Source organism: Zalophus californianus, chromosome 8 (genome assembly GCF_009762305.2).
Source record: "Zalophus californianus isolate mZalCal1 chromosome 8, mZalCal1.pri.v2, whole genome shotgun sequence".
Lineage (NCBI taxonomy): Eukaryota > Metazoa > Chordata > Mammalia > Carnivora > Otariidae > Zalophus > Zalophus californianus.
In genome coordinates, this window is record NC_045602.1 from 54,185,786 (window position 1) to 54,206,935 (window position 21,150).

The 21,150-nt window shown below is 37.4% G+C and overlaps 1 protein-coding gene across 2 annotated transcripts in view; it reads right to left on the bottom strand.

The window, feature by feature from the left end:
• The window catches only part of APLF (aprataxin and PNKP like factor), an 88,107-nt gene that overhangs the window by 13,459 nt on the left and 53,498 nt on the right, over nucleotides 1–21,150 (bottom strand). For both annotated transcript variants that reach the window (XM_027623754.1, XM_027623753.1), the window contains 2 exons: nucleotides 16,920–17,275; nucleotides 16,131–16,256 (listed from right to left, as the gene is read on the bottom strand). In XM_027623754.1, coding sequence (XP_027479555.1) covers nucleotides 16,131–16,256; nucleotides 16,920–17,275 — 482 coding nt within the window. The remainder of the gene's footprint in view (nucleotides 1–16,130; nucleotides 16,257–16,919; nucleotides 17,276–21,150) is intronic.

Below are 21,150 nucleotides of genomic sequence, written 5' to 3' on the forward strand. Positions count from 1 at the left end.
ATGGATAGCCAACAGACACATGAAAAGATGCTCACCATCACTAATCATCAAGGAACTGCAAATCAAATCCACAATGAGATATCACCTTACACCTGTCAGAATGGCTAAAATCAAGAACACAACAAACAACAAGTGTTGGTGAGGAGTGGAGAAAAAGGAACTCTTGTGCACTGTCAGTGGAAATGTGAATTGGTACAGCCACTGTGGAAAACAGCATGGAGGTTCCTCAAAAATTAAAAACAGAAATACCGTATGATCCAATAATTCTACCACTGGATATTTACCCAAAGAAAACAAAAACACTAATTTGAAAGGATATATGCACCCCTATGTTTACTGTAGCATGATTTAATAATTGCCAAGATACGGAAGCAGCCTAAGAGTCCGTCGATAGACAAATGGATAAGGACGATGTGGGTGTGTGTGTGTGTGTGTGTGTGTAATATTATATAGCCATAAAGAAGGATGAGATCATGCCATTTGTGACAACATGGATAGCCCTAGAGGATATTATGCTAAATGAAATAAATCAGACTGAGAAAGACAAATACCATATGATTTCACTCAATGTGGAATCTGAAAAAAATCCAAATGAATATAAACAAACAAACAAAAGCAGAATCAGACCTATAAACACAGAGAACAAACTGACGGTTGCCATAACGGAGGAGAGTGGGAGGATGGGGAAAATGGGAGAAGGAGAGTAGGAGATACAGGCCGCTGGTTATGGAATGAATAAGTCATGGGAATAAAACGCACAACATAAGGAATACAGTCAATGATATTGTAATAGCTTGTATGGTGACAGATGGTAGCTACCCTTGTGGTCAGCACAGCATAATATATAAACTTGTTGAATCACTATGTTGTACACCTGAAGCTAATGTAACTTGTGTGTCAACTACACTCATATAAAAAAAAAAAAAAGTACAGAAAATGGAGCCAAGGAGTTAACAGAGACTCAAGTACAATTTATGCACCAAATACCAGTTAAAAGACTGCTGATAACAGTTATCACCACCAGAGAGACTGAAAGTGAGAATAACTTTTTAAAGGCAAATGGGGTGAGGGCAGGGGTACTGATTCAACCCTAAGGTTGCAGAAGATGGTTCCCCCTTCTCTATTATCTTGAAACACATCCACAATGGCACTCACAAACCCCACCTACATAATCTAACCTCATATACTGCCTAGGAAAAAGGCAAACCATTTCAAAATAAAAGATAAGGAAAAAACTTTTACACTTGTATATTCCCAAAAGGAAGAGCAGAAAAGTGTATTTTGAAATTTTGTACTCGGAAAAGGAAAAGATTTTCAGCTCCATGGACAGATTTTCATCTGCTTTGTGGGGTGGGGGATGTTTCTTTGAGGCTCTGGTAATAGTTTCCATCCTTTCCTAGGAGAACTTGCTATTTTCATAAAAAGACAAGTATAGGGGCACCTGGGTGGCTTGGTCAGTTAAGCGTCTGCCTTCGGCTCAGGCCATGGTCCCAGGGTCCTGGGATCGAGCCCCACGTCGGGCTCCCTGCTCGGTGGGAAGCCTGCTTCTCCCTCTGCCTGCCACTCCCCCTGCTTGTGCTCTCTGTCTGTCAAATGAATAAATCTTTTTTTTTTTTTTTAAGATCTTATCCATTTATTTGACAGAGAGAGAGATAGCGAGAGAGTGAACACAAGCAGGGGGAGTGGGAGAGGGAGAAGCAGGCTTCCCCCGCCAAGCAGGGAGCCCAATGCGGGGCTCAATCCCAGGACCCTGGGACCATGACCTGAGCCAAAGGCAGATGGTTAACGACTGAGCCACCCAGGTGCCCTTGAATAAATAAAATCTTAAAAAAAAAAAAAAGACAAGTATAAGACTAATGGAAACCAGAAGAAACTAGTTGATTTAGTACTTTTTCACCTTTAGAGGCCAAACTTCCAATTTAGTTTTAACAAATTTATCTACTAGAATGTAGATTTTTTTAAGGTAAAAAGTTTTAATTAAGCTTTTACATGAGTTTCCAAAATGATGGAATATTCTATATTTTCCTATTTAATAAGAAAAAAAGAAACTTGTTTTTGCGAACTTTACTATTATTTCTTAAAATAACTGTTAAAAGGAACTTGACAGAATATTGCCAATATTGTATTGACACAATACAAACTGAAGTTTAAAATTCTCATTGGTTGGAGCACAAAAAGCAGTTTCTAGTAATTTCTAGACTGGTAATAAGTGTTTCTGAGTTCATGTTAATATTTAATATTTTTATAGTAATCCTAATCCATGGATCCTGATGTTTTCAGAACCCTATCCTTTGAAAGGCAGTTTTTCTACTGGAAATATGCCAGAGAATGCCTATTCTCATTAGGTTGAAAAGAATGTCAATGTGCTGAAACTGCTTTGTATTCACACTTACAAAGTTAATAATCAAAGTACTCACTGAATCTTTTTATGCAAACCTAACACTAAAACATGTTAGAATTTCCTGCCATTAACAATTCATGTTACTTCCCCAGAAAAAAATGAAAATGTAGCAATCATATTAAGCAGACTCCACTGCAATTAGGTTCCTGAGATACTGACTGGTCAGCATCACTAGACACTTAGCTCTAGTCAGTCAATCATGCAAGGAACACAGGAACACACAGTCCTTCACAAATGCTTAAGAGATAGATGCCACTGTGTCTTGATCTGTTCTCATCTGGCTGGCTGAACTTTGGATCACTGGCATTGCTATGGAAGGGGCTCAGGTTTCAGGATCAGAAGGGCTGATTAGGAATTCGAACTATACCTTTTACTGGTTGTGTGATTCAGGCAAAGTCCTATAAACCAAGTCACCATTTACTTATCTGTAAAGCAGGGATAATATTGCTTAGCTCACACAGGGCTGTTCCAAAGGTTAAATGAAGTAATATGTATAAACACTTGTAGGCTATTAAGTATATTCCACGTGTCAGCTATTTTTAAAGAAAAAGAAATTAATTTTACTTTGAGATAGCCAATGTTTGGAAACTCTGTGTGCCAGTAAAAGTAATTGCCAATTAAAAAGTGCATGTGGACTTAAAATTTTTTATAAGTCTAGGGACACCTGGGTGGCTCAGTCGGTTAAGCGTCTGCCTTCGGCTCAGGTCATGATCCCGGGTCCTGGGATTAAGTCCCACATGAGGCTCCCTGCTCAGCAGGAGGCCTGCTTCTCCCTCTGCCTGCCGCTCCCCCTGCTTGTGCTCTCACTCTCTCTCTCTCTCTCTCTCTCTCTCTGGCAAATAAATAAATAAAATCTTAAAAAAAAAAAAAGAAGTGCTTTAAAAAATAAAAAAAAAATTTAAGTCTATTAAATAATAAAATATGGGGAAAAAGTACTTTCCAATTAATACTAAATAGCTGAATTTTGTTTTTAATAATACGTATTATTATGACTGAATATTTTCCCCATCATACTTCACATATTTATGGAATATTTTCTTTTTTTTTTAAGATTTTTTTATTTGTCAGAGAGAGAGAACACACACACAAGCAGGGGGAGCGGCAGGCAGAGAAGCAGACTCCCTGCTGAGCAGGGAGCCCCATGCGGGACTTGATCCCAGGACCTCGGGATCATGACCTGAGCCCAAGGCAAACGCTTAACTGAGCCACTCAGGCATCCCTGTGGAATATCTTCTAACATTCACCTGTGCATATCTCAGTTGCAAAAATCAGTCATTTCATAACAAGGCACAATGTCTTTTTCATATAACCCTAGGTTAAGGCTAAGTGGCAGTTTTGTACAGCTCTTTGGGGGCATATGAGCATTTGAAATAGCTTTCAAGGATAATGCCAAATTCCACCCAGGACTTTTTCCTAATACTGAATGGAAATACTTACTCAGAGTTCATTCATAAAAGATTTACATCCATCTTTTTCACAAATGGCATTTTCTGTAACTTAGCAGGCCTCAAAATCCTTTCTGAGTTGTTATGTTTTTTTTTTTTGCATTACTATTAATTATTAATGGTAATTTTTGGTTTCTAAACATAAAACTATACACCCATAACCATGCCAGGGTTTCAGGAGCCATTGTATTTTAAAATATACATTTTCAAAAAAAATTCTGATTTTAATGATATTGATATTGGAATAAATACATATCTGAAGAAGAACACTGCAGGAAGAGTGTCTGTACAATGTCTATAAATTTGCTAAGGCCCTGAGGTAGGAAACAAGCTAGGGTATTTGGAAAAACACATAGATCTGTAAAGCTCAAAGAGAATGAGTGAGAAAGCAAACAGTAGGAAATGAAGTCAGAGAAGGACTTGTAAGCTATGGTAAAGAGTTTTGTGGGAAAGTATTGGGAGATTTTGATTAAGAAAACATGATATGAGGGTGCCTGGGTGGCTCAGTTGGTTGAGCAACTGCCTTCGGCTCAGGTCATGATCCTGGAGTCCAGGGATCGAGTCCCGCATAGGGCTCCCTGCTCAGTGGGGAGTCTGCTTCTCCCTCTGACCCTCCTCCCTCTCATGCTCTCTGTCTCTCATTCTCTCTCTCTCAAATAAATAAATAAATAAATCTTTAAAAAAAAAAAAAGAAAACATGATATGACTTAATTTTAGAGAATTATTCTGGTTGCTTATGGAAAATGAGCCACAGGAGGGCAAGAGGAGAAACAAGGTTTATCAGTTAAGAAGCTACTGCAGTACTTCAGAGGTAAGAGGTGGTGGTTATGACTGCAATGGTAGAGGTAGGGGAAGAAAGAAGTGCTCAGGGTCCTAATATATTTTCAAGGATGAAATGGCAAGAACCACTGATGGACTGAGTGAGTGATGTGAAGAAAAGAGAAAAATCAAGGCTGTTTCTAGGTTTGGGGCCTAAACACTGTGTGAATGGTGAAGTCATTTACACAGATGGAGAACACTTGGGAAAGAGTTGTTTTCATGATAAAAATCCAGAGTTCTATTTCAGATGTAATAAGTTTGAACTACCTGTTTTACAACCAAGTGTACAAGTCTGGAGCCATTTAATTGAATCAGATGCCATCAGGAGTAAGAACAAATATGGAGAAGGGTCTCACTCAGGGAACTGAGCCCTGTGGCTCAGTGATAAATTACAGGTAGGGAAAAAGAAGAGGAGGTAGCAAAGAAGGCTAAGGAAGAACAGACCAGGAATATGACCAGTCTGGCTTTATGGACATGAATAAATTGCTCTCCGCTCTGGATATTGCCATTACTCAGTGTAGGACACTGGAACAGAAATGACCCAACCTCTGAGTTTCCCATGTTTTCATGAGGAATTGAAGCCCAGGAAAATAAAATGACAAGCAAAGTTATGCTACAGAGTTGGTACAACCATCTAGAACCCAAGTCCACTGACTTAAAAAATACATTAACTCCACCATAAATAGCTACCTAAAGATTAACTAGGCAATGGTAACAAGAACAGAATCATACTTTTTATTTTTGTTTACTTTCAAAGAAGTAACTTAATACCCAAAGTAACTTAATTAAGTCACTTAATACCCAAAATTTTAAATGAACCTGAAATACTATTTTACATCAGCTTCTGTAATAATGACTACTAGCATGTTGGATGCTCAATATTTGCTCAGTAAATAAGTGATCATACTATATTTTTGTTTTCATTCCAAAATATCTTGCATTTTTGAAAGTCAACATCTATTTTAAAACCTAAAGCAAAAGTGCGAATCCTATGTTATCAAATACCTAAGTCCCAAAATTTAGAGGAAAAAGAGATAGTAAATATGGTCTTTATTAAATAATAAAATGAGTAAACCAGCATAAGATAATAGAAAGTAGCCAATTTGTTAATTGAACATCATTACCTTTACTACCCATGCCAAAAGACCTCTGAAAATTCTTATATATACATGCAATTAATACTAAACGTAACAAAAAAAATCAAATTTCTCATTATGAAAATAGGTGCATATTCAAATAAAGGAGTAAGAAAAACAAATCCACAAGACATTCCAATACATTTTTTCAAGGCTACATAAACATAATTGATGTCATTACTACTATTTCTAAATGAAGTTTAAAAAAAATTATAGCCAAGTCTTATGTAAAACTACATAGCTAAGCCTGTGTATGTAGTCTAAGATATTTTTTCCAAGATGATATTCTTATACATGATTAAAGAACTGCAAGCATGGCAGACAATGATAGGTTACTTCCTCTATATGCATATCCTATAAAAATGGATTAAGGTTCTAACAACTTTGATTATTCTTAACTATAAATAAAATAATTGAGACGCCTGGGTGGCTCAGTTGGTTAAGCGGCTGCCTTAGGCTCAGGTCATGATCCCAGGGTCCTGGGATTGAGCCCCACATCGGGCTCCAGGCTCCCTGCTCCCTGCTTCTCTGCCTGCCACTTCCCCTGCTTGTGCTCACTTGCTCTCTTGCTCTGTCTCTGATAAATAAATAAATAAATAAATAAATAAATAAATCTTTTTAAAAAAATGACTGATGGCCTCACATGATTGATTCTGGGAATCTCAACTACCAGACAACTAGAGTTTCCCTATTAAAACCTATTTATTTTGCCTCACATAAAATAATATGGATTTACGTTAAACACACATTCTTAATTTTTATGAAGCAGCTCCCAAAAATCAGTATCTTCTGGTCTGAAGTATACATCTGCACATATGATCAATTAAGATAATATTACAATTTGGAACACTTTTCAAAAAAGAGGAGAGGTGCCTGGGTGGCTCAGTTGATTGAGCAACTGACTCAGGTTATGATCTCAGGGTCCTGAGATCGAGCCCCATGTCGGGCTCCAAGCTGGGTGTGGAGCCTGCTTGAGATTCTCTTTCTCCATCTCCTTCTCCCCCAACCCCCCCCTCCGCCTCATGTGCACATGCACATGCACTCTCTCTAAATAAAAAATATAGATAAATTAAAAACAGGAAATAGCAAAAAAATTTTAGATCATAGCTATAAATTTGGATCAGCAAATAACAAAAGATAATGAATTTACTATCAAATATACTTTTTAAAAAATGAATTATGCTTGTTGCAAAACACTGTGTTCTTTCAACTACACCGATCATGCTGCAGATTCATTACAGTGAGAGCACTTACAGTTGATAACTAATACACTTCCTTACGTCATCCCTCTTAGAAGGTATTATAATTAAAAAAGTAAAAAGGAGGTCATTGGCTACCAAAAAACATCAAGGCACCAACATTTTCATTTGCATAATACATACCTGCCTTAAGTTTTTAAGTCCAAGGCAAATGTATGTGAGTTTGACTTTACATTTTTACACTAAACTGGTTGAAGATGGATTTCATTCATTTTAGTGTATACGTATTCTAAAGTTAGAGCCTAATTTAACAAACAAGAACAGGAGTAACGCACTGCATAAAATCCTATTACACACCAGAGAAAGTGAATGGGTCAGAAGCAGGCACAACAAGCACTGAGTTATATTAGACATTAAGTATCTAATGCTCAAATTCAGACAAGTATCTTAAGCTAATCAAACACATTAAACTGAGCAAGTCTTCTGACAGACTATAGTGTACAGCACAAAAGGAATAAATCAGATTTATTAATGGGCAAGATACTTAAAATGACAACATTAACTAGTTCTTTCATATTACCATTTTATCAGGTTGATTTGTGAGGTTTAAAAAGTATAATGTCAGAAAATTTTAGTAATGCCTGTAGTCTAGAAAAGAATAAAATTTAATAGTTAAATATCTTTTTTAAACATCAACCTCTTATATGGGCTTTAGGGATCTTTATTTTTACTATAGTATGCATTTAAAATGTGATTCATATCTGTTTTTCTGAATGGCTGAAAATGAAATATATCCATATATGTGTACTTTGGTATTTTCATACTTGCTCTATCATGATAAAAACTTTGACCATAGACAGCAATACTTGGAAATACAGTATCATATAAATTAGGCAGCTGACATAGTATAAAACTGAGATTATTTGGTATATTGTACACAGTTGAGATCACCTATGTATTTCAAAAAGAGAAACTGAATTACACACATTTAAGGGATTAGAAGGTAAAACTGAAAAGCAAAAACAATCAAAAAACGAAAAACCAACTCAGTATTTCACTTGAGAGACTGTTTTTACTTGAGAATAATTCTTATCCTGTTTCGTGAAGACAAATTTTCAAAGATAAAAAGCAAAAAAAAGTGTTTCAGCCATAAATTTCATCTCCCTTCCAAATGTGTCAACCATCATGGAAAACAGGCTTATCATGGCTCTACTTTTAGAATATATATATGTTTTTTAATTCTGTAAATATAATAATCTCTGGCTGATTTTTGTGGGTTATTTTATGATCTGCGAGACTTCAATATTTTTCTTCTGTGGCTGTAGGAAAAATCTAGCATGCATTTACATTAAAACTTGCTTTTAAGTAAACCAAATTAGAACATTTTATCATTCTAATACAGTAGGCTTATATTCCAGCACTGTAGCAATAAAAATCTAGTCCCAAGATGGAGTCACTCCTGCCTGGGGTGCCATGTCAGCAAACCAACACTTAGATAACTTTCAAGTCCCTATAAATGCTCTCTTTGACCAAAAACACAATATATCCAGTCTGCCAACCCCCAAATGCCATACCAACTCTGGGCTCTATACTTACTTCCTTGTTTTTTCTCACCTCAAATAAGGTTGACTCTGTGGCCCCAGCTAATCAGGTATTTTCGATCATTCTATTCCTGTTCTTTATTCTTGATCCTCTAAAAGTCTCCCACCTTCTGACCCATTTTGCATCCTGGGATGGAGCCCGCTGTGGGCTCCCTGCTCAGCGGGGGGTCTGCTTCCGTCCCTCCCACCACTTGCATAGTGCACACATTCACACTCGCTCTCTCTTCCTCTCTCAATAAATAAAATATTTTTAAAAAAAAAAGACATATTCTTGCAAATCAAGATTGTTAAAGAGTAAATGGCTAAAACTAAAGTGATGTTATATTATCAATGACATCTACTAGATCATGTTTTTTGCCTAAATAATAATAATAAGGTGTGAAGAAAGAGTATATAACTATATATCATGCTTCCATAACTAGGGTTTCTTCTATTGTTTTGATCATCTGAAAAATTCACAATTTCTTCAATCAAAGTAACTTACCTAGAGGTTTTTTTTTTTTTAACTCCAAAAAACTCAAAATTTTTCCATTTGAATAAAAAACAAACACTGTTAATACTTTAGAAAGCCATGAATAGGGGCACCTGGGTGGCTCAGTCAGTTAAGCATCTGCCTTTGGCTCAGGTCATGATCTCCAGACCTGGGATCGAGGCCTGCATCGGGCTCCCTGCTCAGTGGGGAGTCTGCTTCTCCCTCTCCCTCTGCCCCTCCTCTGTGCTTGTGCTCTCTCTCTCAAATAAATAAATAAAATCTCAAGAAAATAAAGAAAGAAAGGAAGGAAGGAAGGAAGGAAGGAAGGAAGCCAGCCAGTCAGCCAGCCATGAATAACAATGGTGAAGTCAGGCCCTGACACAGAGAAATGCTGGAATGGAGGAGGGAAGAGAGTTGGTTTTCATTTCACTGGCTTTAGAGTCTTAGTCAACTCATTAACCTTTCTTGTTCCCGCTCCTTTATTTGTAAAACAGTAGTGAGGGTAAGCGATCATATCTAATGTTCTCCAAGAGTCTCTCTGAACTGTAATTAAAATTAACAAGGGAAAAAATCTTCAGCTTTTATCTCCAAGTTGAACCAAGACACTAAGCAGCTCAACAGATGAAAAAAATACACCCTACGTATATATAAATATATTTAGATCTAGATCTGAAAAGTTTCTATTAGCATATGTGGGTCACTGGCATTGGAGTAATTTCTCTTGACTACTCACTGCTCTGACCTCTCTTGAAGAGACTGACAACATGGAGGCAGCAATTTTTCACATTATTTTTGACAGTATTTGACATTTGATTATTCTTAGGAAGGTTTTGTATTTTACATTCATTCTTCTCAAGAATAGGCACATTTGGATTTTGCTTCTGGGAAGGACATAGGACATCATGGCAAGCCAATATCTTAACAATTACAAAAAAAACCCTGATAAACTGTAAAAATTATTTTTATGACAGAACTGTGGGAGCAATGAGAATTTTAGATTATCTAAAATTCCCGAGAAAAAGCCCTTCCTAGGTTATCTGACAATCACTGGTTGTTTTCTTCCCTAGAGGTCTTTGCCAATTCTTGGTGCGGGTTAAAGAATAAGATTTGAGCCATCTGGAGGAACTCTAGTTGAGGAAAGAGAAACTTGTAGAGCTTTTCATGGTCTCATGGGGTTGTCATGACAATCTGAAAACTAAAAGAACCCCAAACACAAGGCTGATTCGTCCTAAGAAATATCTGCTGAGTTCCTGGAAAGTATGAGAGGTTTAAGGTCTGTCTGAAACTTCAAAATGGTAGAATGAAATCTCTAATTCATGTCGTGTTTCAGAGATGAAGTCCCACTAGGGAGAAAGGATCTGCAACAAACACGGAACTAGTCTCCTCTCAAGAAATCTGCCAGATTTTAGGATGCATGGGTGGTAGCCTAATATCCAAAGGGAAGTTTCAGAGCTAAGAAGACAGAGACCTGCTTTTCTGTCAAAAGTCAAGACAAGTCATGCCAAAGAAATACGGACAAACCAAAAGCAGACTGAGTTTTATTAAAATAACAACATAGGTATTACTTATCCAAATCTCTGACTGGACAGAGATGACTACCCCCTATCTGCCAAACAGGGTGGGGGGGGGTGGGGCTCACTGATGGAAGATAACATGCACAAAATGCAATACCTGAAATTATGAAATCTGTGGATAGGTTTATCAGCAGCCTAGACCCATGAGAAGAGAGAACTGCTGAGCTCTAAGACAAGCAAGAGCAAATATCCAATCTGAAGCACAGAGGCAAAAAAAAAAAAAAAAAGAATGGAAAGAATAAAACAATTTATAAGAGACAAATGGGACACAGTTGAAAGACTTAACATGGTTAATTCGAGAAGAATGAGGGAAGACATAGAATGGGGGGAACAATATCTGAGAGATGAGATAATAGCTAAGCAATCTCCTCAAACTAACAAAGACAACAACCTGCAAAAAAGCTCAGTGAACCCCAAACAGGATGAATGTCAAAAAAAATCATACCTAAACACATGTTAGTTAAACTGTTGAAAGTAAAAGCAATGAGGGGCACCTGGCTGGCTCAGTTGGTAGAACATGAGACTCTTAATCTTGGGGTCATGAGTTTGAGCCCCATGTTGAGGGTAGAGTTTACTTTAAAAAAAAAAAAAAAGCAATGATAAAAATCTTAAAAATGGCCAGAGGAAAGCCATGTTAATTTCAAAGCAACAATAAGACAAACAAGTAACTTTCAACAGAAACTATGGATGCAAGAGTCAATAGAATGTCTTTAGAGTGATTAAAAAAAAAAAAACAAAAACAAAGATGCCAAGCTAGAATTCTACACCCAGTGAAAAGAGCCATCAAGCAATCGATCATTCAGGACATATTCAGACACATAAAAGCTGAAAGAATCCTTTCCCACAAGATTTTCACTAGCGAAATACTAAAAGAAGTTCCTAAGACTAAGAAAATGATCCCAGATGAAAGGATAAAACTTCAGAAATAAAAGAAGGCCACCCAAAATGATAAATGTGTCAATAAATATAAGAGAATGCTGATGCTTAAAATTTAAGAAAATAGCAATGCCTTACAAGTTAACATGTGTAAAGGTAAAAATTATGACAGCAATAAAGGGCAGAGGAGGAAGTAAATGACTTAAACTGATGAAAGATTACTGTTCTGTTTCAGAAGTGGTAAAAGAATCACAGTATGGTAGACTGTAATAAGTCAGTGATGCCTATTAAAATCAAATATAACTACTGAAAAAAAAGAATTTATAAATAAAAAGTTAATGGAGGAGAAAAAAATGGAATGAAATCATTTGCTCAATCCAAAAGAGGTCAGAAAAAGAATAAAGGAACAAGGAATATATGGGACAAATAGAAAACAAATAGCAAAATTGCAAAATTAAAAATATCAGTAATTGTATTAAATATAATTGACTAAACAAGCCATTGAAAAAGCAGACTATCAGGCTGGATTAAAAATAAAACCAATGGGGCGCCTGGGTGACTCAGGTGTTAAGCGTCTGCCTTCAGCTCAGCTCATGATCCCAGGGTCCTGGGATTGAGCCCCGCATCGGGCTCCCTGCTCTGCAGGAGGCCTGCTTCTCCCTCTCCCACTCCCCCTGCTTGTGTTCCCTCTCTTGGCTGTGTCTGTCTCTGTCAAATAAATAAATAAAATAAATAAAATAAAATAAATAAAACCAGTGAACCAATTATATGCCATATGTAAGAGACATGCTTTAAATATAAGGACAGAGGTTGAAAATAGAAGGATGAAAAATATTATCACACAAACACTAACCAACAGAAGCTGGAGCAGCTATATTATATCACACAAAATAGGAGTTCTACTTCTGGTAATGACAGAGGAGATGTATCAGACCAAAACTCCCACAGGAAACAATTATACTCTGTTAAAAGTATAAAAACAATAATCTTAAGGAAATGGATAGCTACCAAAAGCAGGCAGAAACCAGAAGGGAGTCCACACATGGAAAAAGGGAGCAGCTCTGAGTGAGTTTTCCATTTTTAAGGCTTTTCTACTGAGGAAAGACCACAGTTGGTGCATTAAGAAAAACTGACAGAATTAAAAGAAAAAATAGACAAACCCACAATTACAGTGGAGAGTCTCACATCGTTTTCTCAGTGACTAATAGAACAACTACAGAAAAAAATCAGCAAAGATAATAAATATATGAACAACACTAAAACTACCTGCCCAAATTGACACTTACAGAACCTTATTCCCCAGATCACAGAATATATGTTTCAGTGCACCTAGCATGTCCCAACAAAAATAGACCATCTGCTGGACCAAAACCAAATCTCAATAAATTTTAAATTCTAAAAAATGTTATATGACCACATGAAACTAAATTATAAATCAATAATAACAGTATATCTAGAGCAATCCCTAAACATTTGTAAATATTAGACAAAGTAGACTTTACAGCAAGAAGCATTTTAGTGACTAAGAGGGACATGATATTTGTAAGACCAGACAACTTTTACAATTTTTAGAAATGATATCTGATCAGGTCTCTAGTTCTAATTACCAATTATTAGGAAATACAGTAGAACATACTGAATGACAATTTGGTAATGCAGTTAGCAAAATCCAGACAATCAGACACTCCTCGGAACAAATGATTGCTTTCTTCAACAAATATATTGCAAGAAAAAAAAAAAGAAGAGGAACCTATTGATTAAATAACTTAAGAAGCATGGCCACCTTTTGCCATATATGGACCTTAACTGGATCCTAATTCAAAGAAAAAAAAATTTTAAAGGAAGAAAGAGAGAGAGAGAATGAAAGAAAGAAAGAAAGAAAAAGAAAGCAAGAAAGACAGAAAGAAAAAGAGAAAGGGAGAAAGAAAGGAAGAAAATGCAACTATAAGAGGATTGGGATGCCTGACAGGATCTAAATGATATTTATTTAATAAGGGTGTCATAGCATATTTTTATAGTCTTTATCTTTTAATAGTATACCCTAAGATACCCATGAATAAAATGGGATGAAAAGATACAATATCAAGGGTTTACTTCAAAATAATCTAGGCGTAGAGGTAGCAGGTAGAAGAGAGGGAAGTATAGATGAAACAATACTGGCCAAGACTTGAAAATGAGTTATGGCTTCATTGGAACTTGTTCTACATTAACCCCACTTGTGTAGATGTATAAAATTCTGCATTACAAAAGTTCCCTAAAATATTCCCTAAAAATGAAAAGGTACATGGCCATTGTGCCACGAGCTATGAAAGGCTGTCTTATTTTATTTTATTTTTTTAAAGGGATACGGATTTTATTTATTTATTTGAGAGAGAGAATGAGAGAGAGAGAGAGCACATGAGAGGGGGGAGGGGCAGAGGGAGAAGCAGACTCCCCGCCGAGCAGGGAGCCCGATGCGGGACTCGATCCCTGGACTCCAGGATCATGACCTAAGCCGAAGGCAGTCGCTTAACCAACTGAGCCACCCAGGTGCCCCAAGGCTGTCTTATTTTAAAAAGATAGAGAGAGAGAGACACACACATTTGTTCTACAAGTAATCTCACTCAACATTGTTTCATTGGTATTTGGCATTTGAAGATTCTTTGGAAAATATTTGATGAATGAATAAACGGGAGCAAGGAATTAGTTACTTCAAGGGGGTGTATGTGTGCGAAATTTTCCTAATTAATAATGATACTGAGTACTTTTTCTTAAGTTTATTCACCTTAAGGAAATTCACCATTTCCTCTGTACAGGTCACTAAGAGAAAACCAATAGCAACTCGTAAGTCTTCTTTCTGTATTCTGGATATATGCCTACTGTCAGTTATGTGGTTGCAATTTTTTTTTCTCACCCTGTAGTTTATCTTCACTCTCTTAAATAGTGTCTACTGATGTATAAAAAAATCTTAATTTTAATGTAGTCAAATAATTAAATGTTTTCCATATTAGTTATTGCTTTTTATATCTTGTCCTAAAAAACAATTCCTAGTCTGGGATCATGAAATAATATTCTTATACATATCTTTAAAGCTTTATTGATTTTTTCCTTTCACATTTAGTTCTACGATCCATCTGGAATCCAGTTTTTGACTATGGTATGAAATAGGGTTCTAATTTTCCTTCTCCAGATAGATACCCTTACCTCAATAAAATTAATTTTAAAAATTCATACTTTTACCAATGCCTGCAGTGCCCCTTTTTCATGAATATGTCACCTGTATATGCCTAAGTCTACAAGATGTTTTGCTGGAATGAAACATAGCAATTTTCAAATAATTTTTTTTTTAAAGATTTTTTAAAATTTATTTATTTGACAGAGAGAGACACAGCGAGAGAGGGAACACAAGCAGGGGGGAGTGGGAGAGGGAGAAGCAGGCTTCCTGCTGAGCAGGGAGCCGGATGTGGGGCTCGATCCCAGCACCCTGGGATCATGACCTGAGCCGAAGGCAGACACTTAACGACTGAGCCACCCAGGTGCCCCCTCACTTTTATTTTTTGCTCCCTGCTGTGATTCCGATGGTTGACCAGGTTTGGAAACCGTTGGCCTGCTGCTCAGCCGAGTATGGAGGCCAAGCCAGGTATAGAAGCACCTCAGCTGCTAGAAACAAGAGACAGAACTGTTTGCAGGACTGCATTCAGGATGTTTCGAGGAAGGGCAGTCTCTCTCTGACCTCTCTTTCTACAGAACCGTGTCAAGGGCAATCGAAGGGCAAACAAAAGAGAAACAGAGGGACTGGTGGGGAGATAACTGGCCTCACAGGTGTTCTGGCACAAGGTAGGGCTTTTTTCTTTTTTCGATTTTTCTTTCCAAGCTCAGAAGATTATCCTGCCTTCTTACTGAAAACCGCAATCATAGAAATAGTGACAACTTCAAATAGACCAGTAGGTTCAGTAAGTTGTTCCAAATTTATCTAAGAAAGATGGCTGTCTGGAATTAAAGCTCTCTAAGATTGGAATCACTTCTTTGCTTGGTAGTTTGATTTATTTCAAGTTTATTCATTCATTGAACAAAGTTGCTGATACAAGGATAAAACAGTCCTTGCTGTCAAGAAACTCACTGTCTAGAGGAGATGCCATTCCAGTAAAGAAACAAACACAATCTCGTAGGATAAATTCTACTGTGCTTGATACAGACAGGCAAAAGATTCTATGAAAGGAAAAAGGAGAAGGCGCTCTTCTTTTAGGATCAAGTTTCATGTGTTGGCAAGAATGGCAGAGTGGTAAGAGTTGAGGAAAGCAGAGATAACATCCTGAATTGATTTATGTCACACTAAGGAGTATGGGTAGAATGTAAAAGGGATAGCATCGACAGCTTTTCAGTTAACTGATTTGCATTTTAGAAAGTTAGAAATGAGGAACAATTTCAGGCATTTACAAGGTTAACTCAACAGTTTGTAATTATCTAAAAGAAACATTATAATCTTATGTAATAACAAAATGAAAACCTACTATCTATGGAAGTTTAAGGCCTAAAAGGCTTGAAGTGAGAAGTTGCCTGCAATTTCTTCTGAATATACAACAGAGACTGAGAAAAGGAGGACAACGTAACATTTCAGGCGTACATACCTATAACAGGATGCTCCATAGGGACATTCAGGTCGGTCATCAGCCTCATCTTGACACATGACTTGTACACCTCCATAATCACTATCACCAGGGTGACTGAAGTGTTGGAAATGAACAGGATTCTTCCTATGAGGGTGGCAAATATACTGTCAGAAAAAATAATTAATAGGGTATACTAGAGTTCTAGATATACTACAAAAAATAATTAATAAGATAGAGCAGGAAACCAAGCGATACACATCTAATTATTCCAGAAATTGAACCAATGTGTTACATTGTTAAAAATAAAGCTCATGACATCTGGTGGGTACAGAACCCTCATGGTAGCAAAATAAAAGCATCATGGTGATTCAAAAGCACAATTAGAAAAATATAAAGGAAAAGCACAAGTATAGTAAGATGCCTTAAACACAACTTAACAATTCTCTTGAGAGTTATATTATATACTACAACTATTTATGAGGCCATCTTTCTAATATATAAATAAGACATGAAATAAGGAAACATTCAGGTCTGGGTGATTCAGTTCTCAAGTCTGGATTCCCTAGTTCATGTCCTTGCATTAATCAGTTTGTCTACATATGAAACATTTCATTCCCCCACTGTATCTGGAAAGCCTCTAGCAAGATTTGCAGGACTGAATACTGAGAAAGTGTAAACAAGTAGAAACATAATAAAGCTCTTAACCTCTAGGCCAATGCGTTTTACTAGGCTTTTAATACACATATGCTACATAGCTACCTGCTAGGGTAATAACGGAATTCTGCGCTACCTGTAATTTCGTTTTACCTGTAGCAGTTTGCCCCATACATGCAAGATGTCCTCCTGACCTTGTTTTCTTCAGAACCTTGTGCAACTGAGGCAGTTGCCTTTGCAGGCAAAGTTTCAAGATTGGAGAGATCAGAGCTGGACTCAGGAGGAGATCCTTGAGACTCCTCATGGAAGGACTTGTCCTGGGCACTCAAGTGACTCTCAGAACAGCTCATCTCCTCGCCTTCTTTACTTTGTGTTCCTTTCACAATACTTTTATGTTCAGGAACCTTCCCAAGTTCCTCTATTGGGATTTCATTTCTCTGTATATTAGCCTTCATATCATTCACCTCTGCATTACTTAATGAGATTGCAGAACATGACTTTGGCATTGCCTACAAAGACAAATCAGAAAAAAGATATTAAAAATAAATGGAATATGTTTTAAAAGAAATATGTAAACTTAAGCAAAAAGGTGTGAAACTACAAGATTCATTCAATATGTATATTTTTAAAACTTTAAGATTCACATTTTAAAGTTATTAAAAATGCCATTTTCCATATCTGTAATTTGGTAACTTTAAAACCATCTACAGCTATTAGAAAAGGAATATACAGGCGCGCCTGGGTAGCTCAGTCAGAAGGGCATGTGACTCTTGATCTTGGGGCTGAGAATTCAAGCCCCATGTTGGGCGTAGAGATTACTTTAAAAAAAGAAAATCTTTAAAAAAGAGAAGAAAATAAGAAAAAAAAATATATAGCTGTATCAAACCTTTACAATCACAACAAACATTCACTGAAAAAGAACCAGAAAAATACAAATGAAACATAAGCGAATACAACTTGCTTCCATTTGAATATAATCTTTCCCCAAAAAACTACTAATCTTTTAAACTTCCCATTCAATGTGTCATGCTCTTAACTTGCACTGTCTTTATAATTTGTTACTGTAATACTTTATTTCTACTCTCTAAATATAATCATGACTTTTTCCCTTTAGCTGAATGGTAAAATTGCTCCTCCCTCACACAGAAAAACTTGGATGAAGCTGTGCTATGACTAACTCAGAAAATAAATATGATTCCTTTGAAGTGGTTTGAATAAAAGTTTCATTTTAACCAAAAAGGTGTTTTGAACCAAGTAAACATTCTCATTAGCACTGCAGAACCTTTTTAATCTGTACTTACCACCAGGACAAATAGTGAGCCTAGTCGTATCCTATTAAAAATGATTTCCTAATTAGTTAACTTCCTGTGGAGTGGAAACACAGCTCAGATAAACCTCAGTCCTCCTGGTAACCACTACTAGGATGTGCTGACAACATAACAGGTATATGTGAAGGTTTAAATGGGGGGAGCAGAGAGGAATTGGAGGGGGAGATGAACTATGAGAGACTATGGACTCCGAGAAACAAACTGAGGGTTCTAGAGGGGAGGGGGGTGGGGGGATGGGTTAGCCCGGTGACGGGTATTAAGGAGGGCACGTACTGCATGGAGCACTGGGTGTTATACGAAAACAATGAATCGTGAATCTCTACATCAAAAACTAATGATGTATTGTATGGTGACTAACATAATAAAATTAAATTAAAAAAAAACATTTTTCAACAGAGGACGCGTATATGCTGGCTGCCATCTGGAGAAAGCTAGTGTTGATATCACTTAATATCCAATGGTTCACATTTCCTGAGAAGATACTAATTAGCATGACTTCTTTGGGACTCATTACTTAAATGTTTTGATAGTCTTTTCTTTTTTATTTTTTTTAAAGATTTGTTTATTTATTTGAGAGTGAGAGAACATGTGCAGGGGTAGGGGGTAGGGTCAGAAGGAGAGGGAGAAGCAGACTCCCTGCTGAGCAGGGAGCCCAAAGTGGGGCTCAATCCCAGGACCCCAAGATCATGACCTGAGCCGAAGGCAGACGCTTAGCCGATTGAGCGACCCAGGTGCCCCTGATAGTCTTTTCTTTTTTAAAAAACATAGTACATAACTTTAAAAGGCTATCCAAACTGCTAAAGACCTTGCAAAAGGAACCTAGTTCTTACCATGTTTCTTGTATAGTAATAAACAACCGATGGGAAAAGCAATTTGGCTACCTCTTGGAGCTAACCCTCAGCTGGTGGTATTCATGCCACACCTCTCTAAAACACATACTCTTTTTCTCCCGAGCTGCTCAATTACACACCAATCTCATCTCCCTCCACTATAGGACCAACTGACACATGCCAGGGACTGGAACTCTGGGGTGGGAATGGGGCAATCCTGACCCACCTCCCCTCTTGGCAAGTCCCCACTGGGTCAACTCACCAATTTTCTTTTTCCCTGTTTAGGTAGAAACAGGGCAGGTTAGCAATCGCTTGGCTAAGCAAATGTCCAATAAAATGCCAGTCTCTTGTTCCTGTTGGCATCTGTAAACTCCACAGTGAATTGTCTTAGAGTGCCTCTCTCTTGGTTTTAAAAAGACAGAACATAACGTCTCCCCACAAACAGAGCACTCCCCCAAACCTTAAAATCTTCTGGCCTCTCAGGTTTCTTTATACAAAGCCTGGGGGTAGGAATGGTGAACGCTTCTTATACTTTTCAATAACGCTTCTTATACTTTTCCCTCACAGGGAAAGGCTTGACTCTCACTGCTGGGGGGTCCTTTCAATCATGAGATATTATAATTAGTACTTTTGTCCCCAGCTTTGGGCCTCAGTAGCAGTTTTGGGATGATAGGGTAAAAAAAAATCCCACTCAACATACTGTCAATTATTATAGGGAAAAAAGGGACACAACTAGGGAAGCAGTTAAATAAATAAGAATCCATTCTTACCAAGAAACACTATGCAAAGGTTGAAAATGAATAGATCTCTCTCTTAAGAATTTTTTTAATTAAACAAGAATTTTACATACACACACACACACACACACACACACACACACACACACACACACAGATTCCAGTTAGCTTTAAAAAAAAAAAAATCCCTCTCTACCTATGTGTGTATTTACTTGTATAAATTCAAACAAAGGGGCGCCTGGGTGGCTCAGTTGGTTAAGCGACTGCCTTCGGCTCAGGTCATGATCCTGGAGTCCCGGGATCGAGTCCCGCATTGGGCTCCCCGCTCGGCGGGGAGCCTGCTTCTCCCTCGGACCCTCCCCCCTCTCAGGTACACTCTCTCTCTCTCTCATTCTCGCTCTCTCAAATAAATAAATAAATCTTTGAAAAAAATTCAAACAAACAGGTTTAGAAGGATACAAACCAAAATATTAGTAAGGCCAATGGGATTGAAGGATAAGGCAAATCAAGATTTCCACTTTATACTCCACATGCTCTAACATTGTATTTTTTGATAACAGCATGCATTTTTTTGCCATTTAAAAAATAGAAAATAGAACAAAGAAAATAAAAGGTAAGACATGTTTAACATTATTTCAACTCCCTCTACTGTTAATCTTCACACTAATTTATTCTAAAAGAGAAAGGAATGATAAAGTCACAGATATCAATACTGTGGATCAGGTGTTCTCAAATATATTTTAAGAGGCACAAAAGCTGGAATTCATAATGTCCTTTATGGAACTTCATGAAATATTGATACTCAGTAGACCCTTGGCATTCAAGAATTTAACATTCATGGTTTCAATTATTTATAAAGGATCCCAAAAATCCATTACATGCAGTAATTTGTAAGTTTGCTGAGACATAAATTTGTCCTGTGCCAATTACAAAGCTCATGAGCCAGAGCAAGTCACTGAACTGGCAAGTGAGGGAACAGAAAAGATGGAAAGTGCTGTGTACTTGGAAGAGGCAGGAGAAAGGCAGAGAGGTCCATATTTTATAAGCACCTACACTGCTTAGATGAAAAGGTGAAGAATGAAATGTGGGAGGCTGAAGATTCATGTTAGAGAAAATGGGGTTCTCTGTACTATAAAAATATATGCTAGGGGCCTCAGGGATCAAGGAGCATGGAGCTGGTGTAAGGTGACCTTGGTGCCTGGCAATGGCTGGAATGTACTATTAAGATTATTAAATTGTCTGTTAACTTGCCCAGCAAGCCCTCCCCTGCCCTTCAACCATCTGAAGTTTGTTTTTTTAAAGATTTTATTTATTTGACAGACAGAGAGACAGCTAGAGAGGGAACACAAGCAGGGGGAGTGGGAGAGGGAGAAGTAGGCTTCCCGTGGAGCAGGGAGCCCGATGCGGGGCTTGATCCCAGGACCCTGGGATCATGACCTGAGCCGAAGGCAGACGCTTAATGACTGAGCCACCCAGGCGCCCCAACCAT